Consider the following 21,321-nt stretch of genomic DNA (forward strand, 5'->3'; position numbering starts at 1 on the left):
CTGGGCATGGGATAAAGAGTCTAGGGACATTGGAAGCTGCCTTGTATTGAGCCAGAGCATTAAGAACATCAACAGAGCCTTCTGGATCACGTCAATGGCCCATTTAAGTCCAGCACCCTGTTCTCATAGCGGCCAACCAGATGCCTGCCAGCAGCTGGCAAATGGGACCCGAGACAGGAACACACTGCTTTTCTGTAGCTACCAGCAACTGGTATTCCGAATCATTCCTGCCTCCATCCGTGGAGGCGGAGCGTAGCTATTGTAGCTAGGAGACATTGATCCCTCCACAAAAATAGGATCTCTCTCCACCCCGCCCAGTCAGAATGGTTCTTTAGGAGAGAAACTTTAAGAAGGAATGGGGAAAATTCACAATGTACTTAAGAGAACACTGTAAGCAACTAAAACCTTTGGCAGGATTTGAGTAACGCTAAGGTAAAAAAAAAAAAAGCTGCGGGGGCAGTGGAGGACAGGAGTGCTTGGCGTTCTCTTGTCCATGGGGTCACGAAGAGTCGGACATGACTAAACGACTAAACAACAACAACAACAAGGTAAAAATGGTAAGGACACGGGTGGCGCTGTGGGTTAAACCAGTGTTTTTCAACCTTTTTTGGGCAAAGGCACACTTGTTTCATGAAAAAAATCACGAGGCACACCACCATTAGAAAATGTTAAAAAAATTAACTCTGTGCCTATACTGACTATATATAAAGTAATTCTCTTGAATAGGAATCAAATAAACACAAAGAAAGTATTTTATAATTACTTTATTATAAAATAGTAAGTAAACAGAAATATGAAAAATTATAAAAGACTTTATTCAGTGCGCAACCTGGGCCTGTTTGGCTGAACACAAAGCTGATATTCTGGCTGGAATCGAAGAAAGACACACACGTAGCTTTATGGGGAATCGAAGAAAGACACACATGTAGCTCTATGGGGAATCGGATGAGAGCGGACCGCCTGTCCGCTCTCATCCGATCCCATCCGATCTGATCCCCACCCAGGACGGATGGAAAATAGGGTGGACACAGTCCGGTGCCCGCCTAGTGGGCGAAAATTTGACTTTTTTTAAAAAAATCTTTCAAATTTTTCAAATTTTTCCCACGGCACACCAAGCAACATCTCGCGGCACACTAGTGTGCCGCGGAACAGTGGTTGAAAAACACTGGGTTAAACCACAGAGCCTAGAACTTGCCGATCAGAGCTTGGAGCTCCCGTTGCTCAGTCCCTCTTCCTGCCAACCTAGCTGTTCGAAAGCACGTCAAAGTGCAAGTAGGTAAATAGGTACCACTCCGGCGGGAAGGTAAACGGTGTTTCCATGCACTGCTCTGGTTCACCAGAAGTGGCTTAGTCATGTTGGCCACATGACCCGGAAGCTGTACGCCAGCTCCCTCGGCCAATAAAGCAAGATGAGCGCCACAACCCCAGAGTCGGCCACGACTGGACCTAATAGTCAGGGGTCCCTTTACCTTTACTAAGGTAAAAATGGATGATTTAAGAAAAATAGAGGAAATGGTTGAAATAGTTTAAAATGGTAACCATGGAAGGGTGGAGGGGAGTCTAAGGATTCAGGGAATACTAAATGATGATGATGATGTTTAATGTTTGAATTTAAATGTTATTGAATTAAAACTCAATAAAAAAGATTATAACACACACACACCCCCAAAAAAGGGGGGGGGGAGAATGGTTCTTTAGAATTTGGAATGCAGGAATAATGCCTATGTCCGAACAAGAGCAAATCTGTTGCAAGGAAGCAAGTTTGTCGAAAGGTAGACAGTCTAATTATGCTGTGGGAACCACATTCATCATTCCCCTTAGTTTATAATGTGAGTCACATCTTTGCATTATGATTTTGGGTTAGTATCTGGGAGGTGCTCTTCTCTGCCTGCAATGTTATTATTTAAAAGCACGATAAAATAAATACTGGGAGCAAGCGTTATGGAGAGGCCAGTTTCAGCACATAGAACCTGAGCCTCCTCTGTTTTGTTTCAGCAAACTGGACGAAGACTATCTGTATATGGCATATGCTGACATCATGGCAAAGGTGAGAGACAATCCACTATGCCCCGGGTCACCATTTTCAGCCATTTTAATCTGTTTTTTCTCCAAAAGAAAGATGTAATGCGTGATCGTTCCCAGACCACAGCCACACCATTCAGTTAAAGCACTATTACACCACTTTAAACAGCCAAAATTTCTGGAAGAATTCTGGGAGCTGTGCTTTGCTGAGGGTCCTAAAAGGAGGCCCCCTATTTCCCTCACAGAACTGCAATTCCCATAGTTCCCTGGGAAGAGGGGTTGATGGTTAAATCTGCCTGGGAATTGTACCTCTGTAAGGGGAATAGGAGTTTCCAACATCCTTAACAAACTACAATTCCAAGGATTCTTTGAGGGGGAAGCCATGACTGTCGAAAATGGTGTGTTTTAATTGTATGGCACGTTAGAGACCTCAGAAGGAGGACTGAAGCTTGTCGTGCTGTTTGCCACCCCTTTTTATTGATCCTACTCCTGTGCCTTTAACATGTGATCTGGGCATGCAGAAAATGTGGGAGAAAATGTAAGAGAAGAGCGCTTGCTGGCTGGGACTGATGTGAGTTGTGGCCCAAAACATTTGGAGGGCACCGGGTTGGGGAAGGTTGCTGTGCTAGTATCAGAAAAGTCGACGTGTTACTCAGAGATGACTTTCGCCAAGTCCCCCTGTGGACAAATGGAGGTTAGTGAGCTATGTTTGCCTCTCTTAAGAGGCCCACAACAGCTGGCTAGGGGGGCAGCAGGTTTATTGAATCAAGAGCTGACTCTATAGCAGGGGTGGCCAACTCCCAAGAGACTGCGATCTACTCACAGAGTTAAAAAATGGCAGTGATCTACCCCTTTTGGGGGGGTTCAGGTCAAAGTTTTTGAGCTTTTTTTAGGAGGAGAACCCCTGTTTTGTGGGGTTCAGGTCAAAGTTGTAGAGCTTTTTTGGGGGGAGCCAGCGATCTACCAGTGATCTACCACAGATGTTCAGTGATCTGCTCTAGAGCAAGCCGCAAAGAGCTCTGAGGTTCTGTCGCTAGTTCCGATGTGTGACGGTGTTTTTTGTTTACGTGCTCATCCCTCTTATCCTTTGGTCCCCTGGACTCCAGAGTTGCCACATCAATGAAGGAGAAGAAGGTGAAGAAAATGGCGAAGAAGGGGAAGAGGCCGAGGTTCCCTTCGAGGTAAAGGACCCCCCCACACACACAGAGGCCCAGACGCCCCGACGCCCCGAGAGGTTTCTGAACTTTCAGCAAACATTTGCCCACTCGTTCTCAAACCTCCAAAAACTTGGGTGTACGTTTACAAAGTCTTGGGCAACTTCCAGGCAAAGTGTTGATTGACCATCATTCACCCTGATTTGTTTGCACAAAAAAGCTTGTTCAGAGGTTATACAATGCCTGCTCTTCCTTGAGCATCTTTCACGATTTGTTTACGGGGAGGTTATACAACTTCCCATCAGTCGACCATTATCATATGACCTATTGGCCTTTGAAAGATTGTCTCATTTGCAAAATCGCAGTGTGCTTTGTTATTTCGGCCTAATTGCAATGTGCGACGGGGTGGGGGTGGGGGGAGGAGAGACGAAGAGGAGATGCTACAGGTACCAAGGGAGACTTGATTGAGCAAACGTACACCTGCAGTTGCCATCTTGGGTTAGTGGGACAATTGTATCTTCACTGTTCCAATATATACCTTCCTGGTCCAACCTGGAGTGGGTGCGGTACCTTGAGAAAGAAGGCAGAGAAACAGTGCTAAAACCAAAGGCTGCGGTCAGGGCCAAGTTGTTAATCTGGGGATCAACTCAGCAGTTGTGCATACCGTTCCAAAAACTGACCAGTGCACCAACGCTCATTGGATTTCAAACAAGGCTGACTGTGATGGGCATTTAGGCCTAGGAGGTGAACACCAGTGACCTTGCTCAGGGAAGGAAAGCAGCCACTTTGAAAGCTTTATATCAGCTGGTGGCACCAGATCGGGTCACCTGACCTCCCTGGCCCGGACCAGTGACATGAATTCTTTGACTGGAGCCATGCGGCCAGCCCTCCAGCCTGCCTTCCCTTGCACAGCAACCCTGGTGGTGCAAGAAGCAGCTGTCCTAAGAAGGAGAAGTGTAGGCTGCCCTCAAGGAAATGATGGTTGACACTGACCTCCAGCCTTCAGTTCAGGGCCATCTTACCCATAGGCGCTAGGGGTGCGGGCTCTCAGGGGCACCAGGCCGAGAGTCTGGGGCCTGAGAGTTGAGTCCGGGGAAGAACCCACCCATCTGCGTCGTGAGTTCGGGGGCGACCAAGCCAGCGAGATGCTGAGGCGGCCAGCCAGCTCCTCCCTCCTGCGCGCCTGGGACTGGGCAACTGGGGTGGGCGCCGGGCGGATCTTTGCACCCCAGCGCCACCTATGCTTAAGATAGCCCTGCCTCAGTTCACACTGTCTTGCCTCCTTGCAGGAAAAGGAGATGGAGAAGCAGAAGCTCCTTTATCAGCAGTCCCGCCTGCACAACCGTGGGGCGGCCGAGATGGTTCTGCAGATGATTAGCGCCTGCAAAGGTCAGAAGCGGCCCTTCTTCCTCTCTACCCTTCCCCTGGATCCCTTGGCAGGGTTCAGCTTTCCCATGTTGGGAGGCCTTGGGTGAGGTTGGTGGGCGTGAGGAAGCTTTCCTCCCGTTCTTCAGCTACAAGGCCCAGCTAGAAACCCTCTGTGGGTCCTAGGATGCTGCTCAGATTCCATGCTGGCAATCCTGTGGACACAGACAGTGCAAAGCCCCCGCATGGGGCTAGGGAAACATTTGGAGTTCCTAGGCTGCCATATCAAATACCGTATTTTTCTGTCTGTAAGATGCCCCTATCTAGTAGACGACCCCTATTTTGGGGGCCTCAAAATTTAGAAAAGGAGCTTTTGGGGGGTTATGGGGGGTAAAGGACACAGGTGGTGCTGTGGGTTAAACCACAGAACTTAGGACTTGCCGATCAAAAGGTTGGCGGTTCGAATCCCTGCGACGGGGTGAGCGCCCATTGCTCGGTCCCTGCTCCTGCCAGCCTAGCAGTTCAAAAGCCTGCCAGTGCAAGTAGATAAATAGGTACCGCTCCGGTGGGAAGGTAAACAGCGTTTCCATGCGCTGCTCTGGTTCGCCATGCCACATGACCCAGAAACTGTATGCCGGCTCTGCAACCCCAGAGTCAGCCACGACTGGACCTAATGGTCAGGGGTCCCTTTACCTTTACCTATGGGGGCGTGAAAATTCGTTCACCTGCAGGAACGAAGCGTGAGCCCGAGATTGTAAGCGGCAATTGGCCGGTTGATTGCTGGAGCGTGTGTGTGAAAATCGCTCACTGCCAGAATGCAGCACCCAACCGCTCGCGTTTCAGAAACCACCTATCAGCTGGCCGTTTACCAGCATTAGCCGCCAATCGTCTTCCCGATTGCCGCTGCGGCAGCCAGTAGACAGATGCCCTCGTCGCAGCAATTGGGAGTGCGATTGGCAGCCGCTGGTTGAGATCGGGCAGCTGATAGGTGGTTTCTGCCATCCGTTTTTTCTGCGTGGCATCTTCGCACAGCTGCATTTGTGTGCGGGCAGCACAACATTACACAGCAGGAGCGCAAAGCGTGATGTTTCACTGATGTGAAAGGCACAGGGGGGAATATTACTTTGATCACCACGCTCCACCTGTGTAACATTGCACCACCTGCACACACATGGAGCTGCGTGAAGATGCCGCATGCAAAAAACGGACTGCCTACAGACTCCCAGCTGTGGGGCAAGCTGAGTGGGAGGAGGCAAGCAGACTATGGAGGCCCCGCAACTCGCCACTGCCAGGAGCTGCGACTGCTGGAGCAAGTACTGCATTTGTTTATATATTTAATTGCTATATTCCATGGATAAGACGACCCGCGTTTTTAAACCTAAAAAACTGGGTAAAAAAACCTCGTCTTATACACGGAAAAATACAGTAGCTCAGAACATAGATCTTAGAGCATGGGCTGGCGCAGACAAGGAGAGGAGGTGCTCCTTCATGCGCCTGAGCCCCAAGCTACATGGCAGGGATGGGGAACCTCCAGATGTTGCCAGACTCCAACTCCCATCAGCCCCAGGCAGCGTGGCCAGTAGCCAGGATGGGAGTTGTAGCCCCTCCGGAAGGCATTGGAGATCCCTTTCCCTGCTGCACAGATGCCAGTGTAATAAATCATTTCCCTGTCTCTGCAGGGGAGCCTGGCGCTATGGTATCTTCTACCCTGAAGCTGGGCATCTCCATCCTGAATGGTGGCAACGAGGAAGTGCAGCAGGTAGGAGGGCCAGGGGAGGGAGACGCAAGGCTTCTTGGCAAGTGATTCATTCCCTGCCTATGAACTTTGCCGCTGATTTGAGTTTAAATTGCTGCATATTGGTTCCTTTTTTCTAAGTTGTATATTTAACCACTGCCACTTGGCTTTTGTAATTAAAGGTAGATCTGTTTTATGAAACTGCTTTTTTTTAGCCATTTTTATTGTTTAAGTTGATACTAACTTATTGTAAGGCTTACTCATTACTTACTCTTCCTTTACTCATCTCCCATTTCTTACTCCATATAGAAACATGCTTTGAACTGAGGGCCCATCCATACTTCCACTTGCCCCACCACTTCCCCTCCCTGGCAAACCCACCCTTTACCAATGGATCGGGGCAAATGTCAATCGGGTTTTTCTGTGGGTAGTTGGTTGTTCTGAATTTGCCCTAAATACAGTAGACCCTCGGGTTATGTTATGCTCGAGTAACATAAACTTCGGGTTGCAAAACTGGCAAACCCGGAAGTATACTTCCAGGTTTCACCGCTCACGCATGCGTAGAAGCGCTCTGCGCACATGCACAGAAGCACACTATTGCACAGCACGCATACGCAGAAGCGGCGCCTCTGGGTGCAGATTTTTCAGGGTGTGCACGGACCCCCAGAACGAATTGAATTCATATCCAGAGGGTCCACTGTAGTGAGGTGGGAGAACTGAAAATATTGCCAATGCATATGAGATCTGGAAACCAAAGCGCCCCTTTGGTTTCAGATAGTTCGTAGGTCGACAAGTCTAAAAAGCCTGGGACACAAATTTTCACAGCCCTAGAGCGGCTACCGTGGCTCGTTTACCAGAAGTAACGTATTTAGCATTAACTCTGAAAGTACATAGGGGACGCGGGTGGCGCTGTGGGTTAAATCACAGAGCCTAGGGCTTGCCGATCAGAAGGTCGCAGTTCGAATCCCCATGATGGGGTGAGCTCCCGTTGCTCAGTCCCTGCTCCTGCCAACCTAGCAGTTCGAAAGCACATCAAAGTGCAAGTAGATAAATAGGTACCGCTCCGGCGGGAAGGTAAACGGCGTTTCCGTGTGCTGCTCTGGTTCGCCAGAAGCGGCTTAGTCATGCTGGCTCCCTCGGCCAATAAAGCGAGATGAGCGCCACAACCCCAGAGTCAGTCACGACTGGACCTAATGGTCAGGGGTCCCTTTACCTTTACCCTTTACTGAAAGTACCGTACATGCTCGATTTTGGCCAAACTAAAGCCTCCAAGAGCACAATATGCATCCAGAGATTTCTTAGGTGCCAACTCCCTGGGGCCCTGGGCACCCACAAAATTCCCCATGAAGGGGCCGGGCACCCACAAATTTCAGTGCCAGGGCCATGCATGCACTATGACACCCACAGCCCCGGGCACCCACGGTCGCAGGGCCAAACTGGCACAGCTGGGAGGTTTAGTTTGGTAAGAATTGAGCTGCTCCTATTTTGGGAAGGGGTTTTGTTGTTGTTGTTGTTGGGATCGTGGTGTGGATGGAAAGGGTTCCTGGCCTGGATTTCGCTCTCTTTATGGCTTCCATTAGAAACACACACCTGCTGTGAATACACATCTAATGCAACGTCTTTAACATGTAGTTTTGTGCTCGGAAGAGTCAGAAGCGGGCCTTCAGTTCCCCTCCCCATACTGACTTTCTCCCTGTCCTCAGAAAATGCTGGATTATCTGAAGGAGAAACACGAGGTGGGATTCTTCCTGAGCCTCCAGGCCCTGATGCAAACATGCAGGTGTGTAGAAGCATTTTGTTCTTCTTTTTTACCTTTTTTATGCTTCTGCTTATATATTTGAGTGCTTCCAAATCGTAAAACCCTGTAAGAAAATACCACGGCCCTGTAAATGCATTAAAACAGCAGGAGGTTATAAAACCCAGAAGAAATGGCTAACGCTGGATCAAATTAATTTTCTAAAGAATGCTTGGCAAAGCTGGAACGTTTTCAGCAGATGGCAAAATGTTAGAATTGTAGGCGTTGAGTGTCCAGTGCGTGGAACCGTATTTCAAAGTACTGTCTGGAACTAGCCTACAAACAAGCCTGAGGGTTTTCAGAACACACAGGTAACAACCATAGTAACAACATTAACAGAAAACAGATTCACAGTGCAAGTGGTGTGATAGTGTACAATGTAACGTAAAGTATATTAACTTAAAGTGTCTCTCTGAAAATTGCCATGCGTCCATGGAACAGTTATTATGTGGCTAGATTTATTCTCATAAAAAGTAATGCAGTACCATATATTGTCAAAGTCATATTTTTTGCCTGTCAGAGCCTTCAACCTGCAAGCCTGAGTTACAAAGAAACTAAAGAAATATGAGAATGTTTTCATTTGTTTCTTAGCTAAATAAACAGTTTAAAAATAAGGAGACACCACACACATACGGTGCTGAACATGACAGGCTTGCTGGTAGCGGCTGCGCCACATTTAGTCTGACCCAGAGAAAACAACTTTGAAACTGTGATACATTTGCGCTGTAGCCAGAATCCTGTGACGATTCCGTTCCAGCTGTTGCTGCAGTTACTGTCTTTTGGCCCTCCGAATTTTTCTGCTCTCCAGTCATGTACTGGCTGGAGGCAGAGGAAGTAGAAGGAGGCACCAGCTGGGGAACCCCAAAGGGAGGAAGGCTCAGAGCCCAGCGAGTGGTGGTGAGATGACAATGAGTAGTCAGAGGGAGAAGACCGGGAGGAGGAGGTATAACGGGGTTTAGTCTCCCAGGACCAGAAGAGGGATGAAGAGAGAGGAGCAAAGACAGGCAAGACAACAAAGTCTCAGATTGTTCCGGAAGGAATCGGAGGAGGTGGCTTAGGGAGTTGTGGGAAGGCAGGGACCTTCAGTCCCCACAACTGCCTCATAGGGACAGGTTCTGCCAGGAAGGCTTTTATATACGCTCTATACAGCTGACTGTACCCCCAAATACCCCAGTAATAAGATCATTAAGTTTGCAGATGATACAACAGTGGTTGGTTTAATCACGGCTGGAGAGGAAGAGTTGGCCTGTAGGAAGGAAGTTGAGCAGTTGGGGGAGTGGTGCAGGAAAAACAACTTACTCCTTAACTTAAAGAAAACAAAAGAGATTATTGTGGACTTTAGGAAATGTAAATTGAATATTCAGCCACTTATTATCGGGGGGACGTGTGTGGAACAGGTCTCAGTGTTTCGATTTCTGGGAATGGAGTTGAGAGATGACCTAACCTGGGGAGAAAACAGCAAAGACCTGATGAAGAGAGCACAGCAGAGGTTATATTTTATGAGAATCCTCCAGAAAAACAATCTCTCAAAGGACCTGTTGATGGCATTTTACCATTGTACTGTTGAGAGTGTATTAACTTATGGTCTCTGTGTGTGGTTTGGGAGCTGCACAGTCAGGGGAAAAACAACGCTGTCCAGGGTTGTAAAGACTGCGGAGAGAATAATTGGGTGCACTCTTCCCACCTTGGATCAAATCTACGCTTCCAGGTGTCATGAGAAAGCTGCAGAGATAGCGCAGGATAGTGCGCACCCCGGAAATTATCTCTTTCAGCTTCTGCCTTCTGGAAGAAGGTACAGGGTTATAAAGACTAGGACTAGCCGCCTGAGAAACAGCTTCTATCCAAATGCGATTTTGGTTTTAAACGCAGTGTAAAGTAGTCTCTATGGGAGTATATTGTATTTAATTATGGGGTATCAGAGTTTTTAGGGGGCTAAACAGGCTGGGATGGCTGGGATAGCAGGCTTGTTGGTTTCTGAATGTCTGATGCAGATTTTCAATTTTGTTGTTTCTGTATGGGACAATGATAATAAAGATTATCGTATCAAAGGCTTGCTGTGCTCTCTAGGTCTGGCCTCCTGGGCTGCCTTGTTTCTTTGAAAAAAGAGTTACCGTATTTTTTGCTCCATTGGATGCAGTTTTTCCCCTCCAAAAATTGAGGGGAAATGTGCGTCCTATGAAGCGAATGCAGGCTTGTGCCATAGCCGCGCGCAACCCCTCCAGCAGGGAGAGGCTGCACGGGGCTATGGCTTCTTTAGCTCCACGCAGCCTCTCCCAGCAGGGAGAGGTTGCGTGGGGCTAAAGAGGGAGCCAAAACAGTCAGCGCGATCCATCCCGCTGGCTGCCTTGGCTTGTGCCATAGCCGCGCGCAACCCCTCCAGCAGGGAGAGGTTGTGCGCAGCCTAGAATCATAGAATCATAGAATTATAGAGTTGGAAGAGACCACAAGGGCCATCGAGTCCAACCCCCTGCCAAGCAGGAAACACCATCAGAGCACTCCTGACATATGGTTGTCAAGCCTCTGCTTAAAGACCTCCAAAGAAGGAGACTCCACCACACTCCTTGGCAGCAAATTCCACTGTCGAACAGCTCTTACTGCCAGGAAGTTCTTCCTAATGTTTAGGTGGAATCTTCTTTCTTGTAGCTTGGAACCATTGCTCCGTGTCCGCTTCTCTGGAGCAGCAGAAAATAACCTTTCTCCCTCCTCTATGTGACATCCTTTTATATATTTGGACATGGCTATCATATCACCCCTTAACCTCCTCTTCTCCAGGCTAAACATGCCCAGCTCCCTTAGCCGTTCCTGTACGCCTGTATGCTGCTCTTTGGGGCTGGGGGGGCTGGAGATTTTTTTAAAATAGATTTCCCCGTCTAAAAACTAGGTGTGCCCTATGGTCTGGTGCGCCCTATGGTGCGAAAAATACGCTAGCTTTGCTGAAGCCATGTGAGTTATTTCTGACCTGCTTCTTGACATCTCCCGTTGGCTGGCTGTGCTCACCTTCACCCTCTCTCCTCTTTTTCCACAGTGTGCTGGACCTCAACGCCTTTGAGAGGCAAAACAAAGCTGAAGGCTTGGGAATGGTGACGGAGGACGGAACGAGTAAGTCCCCGCCTGCCCCCCACTTGGAGGCTCTGCAGCAAGGCTCCCAGGGGACTAGGCCATCCTATTTCTATCGGCTCTCCTGCCCCACAGGGCAGTTGGGCAGGGCAAACTCCTTCTGCCCCCTCCAAAAGGCAGCCCCCTGTCAGTGTTTGCTGCTCACAATGGCTGCTGACACCCCGGTGCCACCCACCAACTTATTTTTTACAATGGCCCAAAAATACTCCTTTTCGAAAACCTGCCTCCAGCTTCGGGTTCATTTGCTGGGAAACCCATTTCCTCCTCTTGGCCCCTGAAGCAGAGTGGCCTATGGGTTACTGCGGGGAGGTGGAGAGGTCTGATTTGAAAGCCTGGCCTCCTGGGCATGGCTAATTCATGCCTCTGCACAAGGGGGGCTTTCTAGCAGGGCTGGCCAACTATGCACTCTGGGTTCTCTCCCCCATCCCTCGGAAGGGGCGCAAGTTAAAGGTTTCAGTCCCACAGGAATGCTGGGTGCCAGGATTTGACTGGGCACGATCCTGGCCCAGGGTTTGTTCCCTCTCCCCCCACCCCCACCCCGGTAGCCTCCTCCTTCCCAGTGCTCTGCGCATCTTCTCTTTGTGTTCACAGCTTCCTCCTGGTGAGACGTGGATTAATTGAGATTTCACAAATCAATAATGGACTCTCACCTCCCCGACAACCCACCTGACTCCCTTCACCTCGGGTTCTCTGGTCTCATTCCACATTAATGTCGTTTTAATACACGCTGGGTTTTCTTTTTTTACTTTTACTATTTTTAATCATCTCCTTTTCCTTCTTTGCTGTGATGTGTTGCACTCACCTCCTCTCTCCCCCTCCCTCCTTCTCTTCCCTCCCCCTCCCCTCTCCTGGTGTCACTGATGCCCCTCCCTCAGTCATCATTCGTGAAAGTGGTAAATAATCCTTTTGCTTTGGGTTAAGTTTTGCTTTGGGTTAACTTTTTCCCCCTTTCCCTTTTAATGGTCAGTTTGGCCTGGTTTATTTATTTAGTTTTGCCAGTTTCTCTTTCTAACCTGATGGGTTCAAGGCTGAAAACTGATCAGAACCCCCATCCCCCTGCTGCCCTGGCTTAGTGCGCGGTGCTCCGTTAGGTCCTGGGCATCTGGAAGGTGTTGGCTATGATCTGCCTTCACGTTCAGAGGCACTAATATTTCTGAAAGGCCCGTTGATGGAAACCGCTGTCGGGGAGAGGGCTCTGGTGCTCAACTCCTGCTTGAGAGCTTCCTCATAAGGCATCTGGGTGGCTGCTGCAATATCAACATGCTAGAATAACAATAATAATTTATTATTTGTACCCCGCCCATCTGGCTGGGTTTCTCCAGCCACTCCGGGCGGCTTCCAACAAAGATTAAAAATACATTAAAATGTCATACATTAAAAACTTCCCTGAACAGGGCTGCCTTCAGATGTCTTCTGAATGTCAGGTAGTTGTTTTCCTCTTCGACATCTGATGGGAGAGCGTTCCACAGGGCGGGAGCCACTACCGAGAAGGCCCTCTGCCTGGTTCCCTGTAGCTTTGCTTCTCACAATGAGGGAACCGCCAGAAGGCCCTCAGCGCTGGACCTCAGCGTCCGGCCAGAATGATGGGGGTGGAGACGCTCCTTCAGGTATACTGGACCGAGGCTGTTTAGGGCTTTAAAGGTCAGCACCAACACTTTGAATTGTGCTTGGAAACATACTGGGAGCCAATGTAGGTCTTTCAACACCGGTGTTATGTGGTCTTGTCAGCCACCCCCAGTCACCAGCCACATAGCTAGGCCTGATCCAGCAGCCAGGCTCTTTGTTCATAAGGGATGTCCAACACATTCTGTGCTGCAAGACCCAGGGGTTTGAAGCGCAGCAAGCAGGAGGTACCATATTTTTCGCTCTATAAGACGCACTTTTTCCCCTGCAAAAATTAAGGGGAAATGTGTGTGCGTCTTATGGAGCAAATGCAGGCTCCTTGGCTTCAGCGATAGCAATGCAAAGCCTCCGAAGCACAGTGGGAGCGCTCCCGCCGTGCTCCGGAGGCTTCGGGTTGCCTTCACTGAAGCCAGAAGAGCCAGAGGGATCAGTGCGCACTGACCCCTCTCATTCTCCTTGCTTCGCTGGAGAGGCGCTGCACAGCTTTCCCTCTCTGCGCAGCGCCCCTTCAGCGAAGCGGGAGGAGAAATGGAAGGGGCTCCGTTTCTCCTGCCGCTTGGCAAAGGGGCACTGCACAGAGAGGGAGAGATTTTTTTTTTCTTGTTCTCCCCCTCTAAAACAAGGCACGTCCTATGGTCAGGTGCATCCTATAGAGCGAAAAATGCGGTACGTTGTCTGTTGACTAAGCAAGAGCAGAATGCCTGGATAGATAGCCAGGATAGCTCAGCTAGGTAGAGTGTCATGCTGATAACACCAAGGTTGCAGGTTCAGTTCTGGTATGAGACAGCTGCATATTCCTGCATTGCAAGAGATTGGACCAGCTGATCGTCAGGATCTCTTCCAGCTCCACCATTCTATTAATTTATATCTCTAGGATTGGACAGGCTGGCATTGTTTTGTCCTAGGGTGACATGTCAGACACAGAGGCCTGAGAGGGTAGACGACTTCAGAGCTGTCTCCTTCAAGTGGTGGCACCAGAGTATCCAACTCCCTCGTCTTGTCAGTGCAGGGAGGTCAGGCTGTTCAACGCGTCTCCTCCCCCTCCTCCACCCGCGGGCTCCATGCCCTCTCCAGTTCTGCTTCAGAGGGTTGGGGGAACCCCAGGACAGATCTAGGGGGGCTTACGGGGGACAAGGCCATCCTGCGGCACATGCTGGAACGCTTGCACTGACAGGACATGTTAAATCAGCGCTGCGTCGGGAACAAGCTGTGGTTTTTGTTCTCTTTTTCCCCGTTGTGAGAGGGTGGGGAAATCTCCAATACCTTGAAGAGTTCCCTGGCCTTCTTCTGAAGATGCCACCAGGACCAGGGTAAGCAATGCCCTCCATTAAACCCCACGTCAGTCTTTTCTCCCACCCCTCATTGCCCGGCTGGCTGGAGGGGGTTCTGATCAGTCTCGGGTGGGGTGGGGCCAGCCAGGGAAAGTCTCTGTCTCTCAGCTCTTATCTGGCGCATGCCCTCCAACTGCAAAAGAAACCCCAACCCTTCCAAAGGCCACCTGTTTCTCACACACACACATGCACCATTGGTGCTGAGCACAACTAACTGCACACCCTTCACCCACCCAAATGCTTTCATCGTGGTCTCCAGGCTTGTGCTCTTATAAATACCAACACTCCCCTCCCACCCCCACCCCCCCAAAAAAAGAAAAGTATTTGACCTTGTAAAGGTCACCAGGAAGCCACCCTGCTGGGCTTCTGTCAATCTGGAGTAGCCAATAAGATGTTGGTCAGAATCCATCAACTCCGCCCCTGAAAACATTGCCCTCCCAGCCAATTTTCAGTGGGGTCAGCTGTAGACACACCATTTCTGACCCTTCTCCTGGGCTCCACTCTGCTTGTAGCGAGAGCCTAGTTCAGGGTTTCCCAAACGTGGGTCTCCAGCTGTTTTTGGGACTACAGGTCCCATCATCACTAGTCCTGCTACCCAAGGATGATGGCAGTTGTAGCCCAACAACAGCTGCAGACCCAAGTTTAGGAAACCCTGGCCTAGTTACTCAGCAAATGTGACCTCAGTCTGTGTTACCTGTACGTGGAATAGTAACAATTCAAGGTGTAAGCATAACTGTCCGGTTGTGTTGTTGCAACAAGTTCTTCAGTAAGGAATGCGGCATCTTTGTAATAATTTGCTGCAGAAAAATGGTTTTTCTTAGTATCTATGTAGGCATGTTCTGTAGTTTCATATATTGAAAGGGTTGTGTGTACCGTGTTTTATATCTGTGGGGTATGTGCGAGTGTCATCATGACATAATAACTGAGCAGTCGCCCTGTGGTGTGGAAACGTTGCTGAGTTGAAGTGTGATATACTTGTTGTAATGCCTTCTTTGGTAACCACGTTGTAACATCTTCATTATCCCAGTAAATGCAGTGTTAGAATGAGCATCCTGGGGTCTACAACAATGACAAGGTCTAATGATACTTTTAAAAATTAAACCTGTAGTGTTTGTGATGGCTACACATCATCTTTATAGTTTGGGGAGTGTAAACTTTTTAAAAAAATATCTTTTATGTAGATCACCATGAGACAGGGGTTTAGAAGGTGATTAATGAATACAGTCGTACCTTGGTTGATGAACACCTTGCGACTCGAAAGTTTTGGCTCCCAAACGCCACAAACTCGGAAGTGAGTGTTCCAGTTTGTGAACGTTCTTTGGAACTAGAACATCCGACGCTGCTTCCGCAGCTTCCGATTGGCTGAAGGAGCTTCCTGCTGCCAATTGGAAGCCGCGCCTTGGTTTCTCCGAACGTTTTGGAAGTTGAACGGACTTCTGGAATGGATTCCGTTCGACTTCTGAGGTACGATTGTAGTAGTAGTAATAATAATAATGTAACCAAGCTATATTGTAGTGGTTGAGTATCTTCAGAGTCATATACTTCAAAGTGCACTATAGAATAACCAGCTAGTAGCACCGTAGTAACATCAACCTCTTTGTTAGTAGTGTGGCAATTTTGTAATGCCTGCTTTGGTGATTTTTGCTCATAGGATGCTGCAGAATACGTGTGCAAAAAAATCATAAAATATTTGTAGGGATGATGTACCGTATTTTTCACCCTATAGGGCGCACCGGACCATAGGGTGCACCTAGTTTTTTTTGGGGGGGGGGAATAAAGGGGAAAAAAATTCCCCCTCCAGGTGCAGGGCTGGGGCGGGGGAGGCCCGAGCTTCCCCGACCCCAGCCCCCAGAACAGGCTGCTATCCGCAAGCCTAGGGAGCCCGGCGGGAAGTCGCGCCGGTCTCCCCAGGCTTGTGGATAGCTTCCTGAAGCCTGGAGAGTGAGAGGGGTCGGTGCTCACCGACCCCTCTCGCTCTCCAGGCTTCAGCGAAAGCCTGCATTCTCCCCATAGGACGCACACACATTTCCCCTTCATTTTTGGAGGGGGGAAAGTGCGTGCTATAGGGCGAAAAATACGGTACTTCGCTCCCAATATCCACATGCTGCCTTTGGGTATGTTAAGATGGAGCTGGGTTGTCCTTTTAGTAACTCCAGCCTCGTCGACACGTCCACTTGTCCCTCGCCTAGAAAGCATGGGTCCAAGCCCTTTTCTCCTTGGCCCACTCCTTTCCAAGAGAAAACTCATTATTTAGTACAAGATGGGGAGCAAACGTCAAATTGGGGTGGGGTGGGGGTGGGACCAGAATTGCCATTTGCTCCGATTGAGTGCTAAAGAGCAGTTTTCCTCCGGGGGGAGCAGCGGGATGAGAGGAAGTGCGGCTAGGCCCTCTGTTTATACAGTATTTTAAACTGTTGTTTAATGTTGTAAGGTCTGTCTTGACTGTTTATCTTGGATGAAAGTGCTGTCCTAGTAGTAGTCTCCTGTTGAGACTACTACTGTATATTGTTCTTTTCATTCTTCTGTAAGTCATCCTTGTAGTAACTCGTTTCACTCTTTCAAAAACACGCTCTAGGGCAGGCATCCCCCAACCTTCGGCCCTCCAGATGTTTTGGACTGCAATTCCCATCATCCCTGACCACTGGTCCTGTTAGCTAGGGATCATGGGAGTTGTAGACCCTGAAAAAACCCACTTTTGAGCACTCTATCAGAGCAAACGTCAACGTGAGTCTTCAACAGATCGCCATTTGCTCCGAATGAGATTTAAAGAGCGATTTTTCACAGAGAAAGCCCGTGGTATCCTTATAGCAGTTGTGGTCACATCAACACCATACATTTGAAGCACAGCACTTCAACAGCCATGGAGAATCCTGGCAACTGTAGTTTGCAGAGGGTGCCGACCTCACAAACCTATAATTACCAGCACTCTTCACATACTATGGTTCCCATGATTTTCTGTGGTGGTTAAAGTGGAATAAGAGTCATTTAATTGTATGATGTGCACGTAACCTGTTTCTTTCTTTGGCTGCCTGTGTAACACTTCTGTTCCTTTCTCACTTAATGCTTTGTGATCTCTCATAATAGTTCCTCTGTGTTATACGTGCTGCTGTTTGTGAGCCTCCCCATAGTAACTTAGGGCTCAACCACACTTCCTTTTGTGTTGCATTTCTAGGCATAGGTATGAGATTTGCAGGTTTTGTTTTTTTGCCCCACCTCTTGTCCTAGGAAAGCACGCATCATACTCCCAAATTGGAGCAGACAGCAACACAAAAGGAAGTGTAGACGAGCCCTTACTGTAGTACATTTGCTTTACTCTTGTTCTGTGCTCTAGAGTCACAGTGTCTCTGCTGTCCTTGTAGCAACTATGTTGTCCTGTTTATCTCCTTTCAGTGCAGTGTTTCCCAACCTTGGGCCTCCAGCTGTTTTTGGACTACAATTCCCATCATCCCTGGCCACTGGTCTTGCTAGTTAGGGATGATGGGAGTTGTAGTTCAAAAACAGCTGGAGGCCCAAGGTTGGGAAACACTGTTTTAGTGCTCCAGGGCACTCTGACCTGCTACCTTCCAGATGTTTTGGATTAAAAGTCTCATCAGCCCATGCCAGCAGGTGTGAATTGTTCTCCAAAACGTCCAGAGGGTGCCGGCTTTTGGGAAAAGGGTGCCTTGGAGCTTTTTGGATTCTCATTGTGAGCCTCAGATAAAACAAGCCTTATCGGGATGACTTGGGCAACATCTCTTCCTGTCCTTCCAATACCCCCACGCCCAACCCCAGCCCCGTCCCGAGCGCCACGATTGCCCCATCACAAAGGGAAGACAATGCCAGAGGGGGAAGAAATCAGGTGATTGACTTGGCTTCATCCATGAAGTGGAGGAGGCAACTTCATGAAGAAGAAGACAAATGGAAAAGGGGCTGGTCATTAATGCCAGGTGGGCTAATATGAATCCACCCGGAGGAATGGAAGGGGAAGGGGGCGTTTCTTGTGAATGGGAGACCCATCCACCATTCTTGCCCTTCCCGTGCCGTTGGATTCATATCTTCATTAATGACCAATGCCACAGAACGGGTGGTGTGAACTGGTCGCTGACCTTCTGCAACTAATTCTATTAACCCACAAGGATGGGGGCCACAACCTGGGTCTCTTACACTCACTCTCCTCCAACTTTTATTCTTCATTCTTTGTCATCGCAGTTCCGTGTCTGTCCACTGCTCTCACGTTATTCTGGTCCATTGGAATTTATTTCACCTTTGCACCAAGCCAAGTCCTTACTTTCTGTTTTAACTCAGGTTGTGTTTTCCGCAAAAAATGGCTTGTCCCAAAACTACACTTCAGAATTTGGCCCTGGGTGCACAGGTTTTTTTAAACAACAACAACAAACAAACAAACAAACCCGGATAGAATAAACCGGTCATTTATGCTAATTGTGTTGAACTGAACTATTCTCATCTGCCTGCATACAACTCTGGCACTCCCAGTCTCAACACCTGCTCCCAACTAAAATATGTAACCTCCAGCAATAGGCATGCAGGGATTTTGCAAAGGACTTTATCTGTTGACATTGAGCCTTTGCTGGAATGTCACAGATAGCCTAAATAACCCTTTCCCCCCCGAAAGCAATATCCCAGACACAAACTCTACCCTCCCTACACAATGGAGCCACGAGATCCCCTAACGAAATGCATGGCACTTGTGATCCTACTAACTCTTGGTCGGCCGCTGCAGTCCTCACTCTGGTCCAGCTCCCCATCAATAATGGGGGGGGGGAGCTTTCAAACAAGCACCGCTCTCTTCCAACCCATGTGGATCATTAAGCCGAGAATTATATACCTTTTAGCGCTAGGCAGAAATGTTCCGCTTTAACCAGGCCTTTGGCTGATTGACATTCAATTCAATTTTTAAAATGTGTTGTGGAGGTGGGAAGTTATTGGGTTGTGTTTTTGTTTTTATTTTGATTATGTATTTTGTGTTTTTATATTGTGATTTTTTTTTTATCCTACGAACCGCCCCGAGACCTACAGGTATATAGGTGTTGTTGTTGTTTAGTTGTTTGGTCGTGTCCGACTCTTCGTGACCCCATGGACCAGAGCACGCCAGGCCCTCCTGTCTTCCACTGCCTCCCGCAGTTTGGTCAAACTCATGCTGGTAGCTTCGAGAACACTGTCCCACCATCTCGTCCTCTGTCGTCCCCTTCTCCTTGTGCCCTCCATCTTTCCCAACATCAGGGTCTTTTCCAGGGAGTATTCTCTTCTCATAAGGTGGCCAAAGTCTTGGAGCCTCAGCTTCAGGATCTGTCCTTCTAGTGAGCACTCAGGGCCGATTTCCTTCAGAATGGATAGGTTTGATCTTCTTGCAGTCCATGGGACTCTCAAGAGTCTCCTCCAGCATCATAATGCAAAAGCATCCATTCTTCGGCGATCAGTCTTCTTTATGGTCCAGCTCTCACTTCCATACATCACTATGGGGAAATCATGGCTTTAACTATATACGGACCTTTGTTGGTAAGGTGATGTCTCTGCTTTTTTTATATATAAAAAAGCAGAAACATCACCTTAAAAAGCAGAGATATAGGTATACAAATGCAATTAATTAATAAGTTAATAATACAATCCTACTACCTCTGTTCCTTCCGCATCCTGGGTAGATCAGCTCTCTTGTGCTTATTTGTTTATTTCATAGAATGTATACCCCGCTGGATGGTAATAAAAAACAACAACAACCTCAAGGCGTTTTGCAAAAAAGATGAAGCAATAAAATAAAGCAAATTTAAAACAGACGGAAGTTTAAATGCTAAGGTTAAAATTACCTCAATTTATAAGCATCCAGGTTTGGCTTGTCTAAACAGGAATGTACAGGGCTCCATAGGCAGGGAGTTCCAAAGGCCACACAAATGGTTCTTGCAAATGTGGAACTGGTATTATGCGGCACCTGTAGTAGAGCCAATTCCACCGGTTGAAGCCATTAAGTGGGCCCATGAGGGATAAGACGACCTCATGGGTAAACTGGACCTGAGTTCTTAAAGGTTTTCATACGCTGATGGTAACACATTGAACGTGGCCCAGTAGCAAATCGGAAACCGGTGCAGATCTTTGGCACGGGTGTTCTGTGCCGACAAGGCCTCGTTCCTGTCAGCAATCATGCTGCAGCATTCCGCACTAACTGCAGCTTCCAGGAAAAGCGCGAGGGAAGCCCCACATAGAGCGTGTTGCCGCAATCAGGTACCCAATGCATGAACTGTTGTGGCAAGGCTTTCCTGATCCAGGAGCAGCCGTAGCCGTTAAACAAATTGCAGCTACGGAGGCTGCTTGCTCCTTCAGGAGGAGTGCAAACATCCAGGGTAGGCAACAAGTAGTTTTTTTTATTCTGACAAGCATCCCTTGAAACAAGTAATTGGTGTCCCAGGGTCCTTAATTCAGGCTCAGCCGCTCCTTACTGACCATCTTCAGTGCGGCCCTAGCCCCTAACTAGCTATTAATAAATAGTTATTCTGATGACTATTTTATTATGATGACTACAGTCGTACCTTGGTTTTCGAACAGCTTAGTTCTCAAACGTTTTGGCTCCCAAACGCCGCAAACCCAGAAGTGACTGTTCTGGGTTTGTGAACTATTTTTGGAAGCCGAACGTCCGACAGGGCTTCCGTGGCTTCCGATTGGCTGCAGCCAATCGGAAGCCACACATTGTTTTCCAAATGTTTTGGAAGTCAAATAGACTTCCGGAACGGATTCCGTTTGACTTCCAAGGTATGACTGTATTTTATTATTAGGCGGCCTGTCAGTATACTTTTTTTATTATGTTTTCATCATTGGCATTCTGTAATGCGTTTTTAATGTTGTACTCTGCCCTGGGAGCTCTTGATGAAGGACGGTATATAATTAATAATAATAATAATAATAATAATAATAATAATAATAATAATAACATCCAGAGTGAGGCCTGCAGGGCGGCCCCTTGATCTGTGTGCAGCATCTTTGTTTTGCCGTGTTGATTGCCTTGCCCGAAAACCATCTCCCTTTCTCAAGCCCAGCGTTGGAGAACCCCCGGTTTGTACTAACCGCACATTTCTCCCATGCCCCGTTCACCCCCAACCCCCCCTCACCCTGCCGCCATTCCCAACTGCATTGTTTTCCTCCTCTCTCCGTGTTGCTGCTGCTAATGTTGGCCAGTTCTCTCTCTTCCCTTGA

General features: G+C 48.4%; 1 protein-coding gene and 1 long non-coding RNA gene across 2 annotated transcripts in view; both read left to right on the plus strand.

The window, feature by feature from the left end:
• The window catches only part of RYR1 (ryanodine receptor 1), a 220,706-nt gene that overhangs the window by 164,735 nt on the left and 34,650 nt on the right, over positions 1-21,321 (plus strand). Inside the window, exons 77-82 of the mRNA XM_079989357.1 lie at positions 1,996-2,047; positions 3,129-3,203; positions 4,466-4,565; positions 6,221-6,300; positions 7,980-8,056; positions 11,097-11,170. Coding sequence (XP_079845483.1) covers positions 1,996-2,047; positions 3,129-3,203; positions 4,466-4,565; positions 6,221-6,300; positions 7,980-8,056; positions 11,097-11,170 — 458 coding nt within the window. The remainder of the gene's footprint in view (positions 1-1,995; positions 2,048-3,128; positions 3,204-4,465; positions 4,566-6,220; positions 6,301-7,979; positions 8,057-11,096; positions 11,171-21,321) is intronic.
• On the plus strand, positions 12,090-21,269 carry LOC307221406. The gene is made up of 2 exons (XR_013841375.1): positions 12,090-19,158; positions 19,698-21,269. It is a non-coding gene; the product is annotated as an uncharacterized lncRNA (long non-coding RNA).

This window comes from Podarcis cretensis (genome assembly GCF_951804945.1).
Source record: "Podarcis cretensis genome assembly, chromosome: 8".
Taxonomy (NCBI): domain Eukaryota; kingdom Metazoa; phylum Chordata; class Lepidosauria; order Squamata; family Lacertidae; genus Podarcis; species Podarcis cretensis.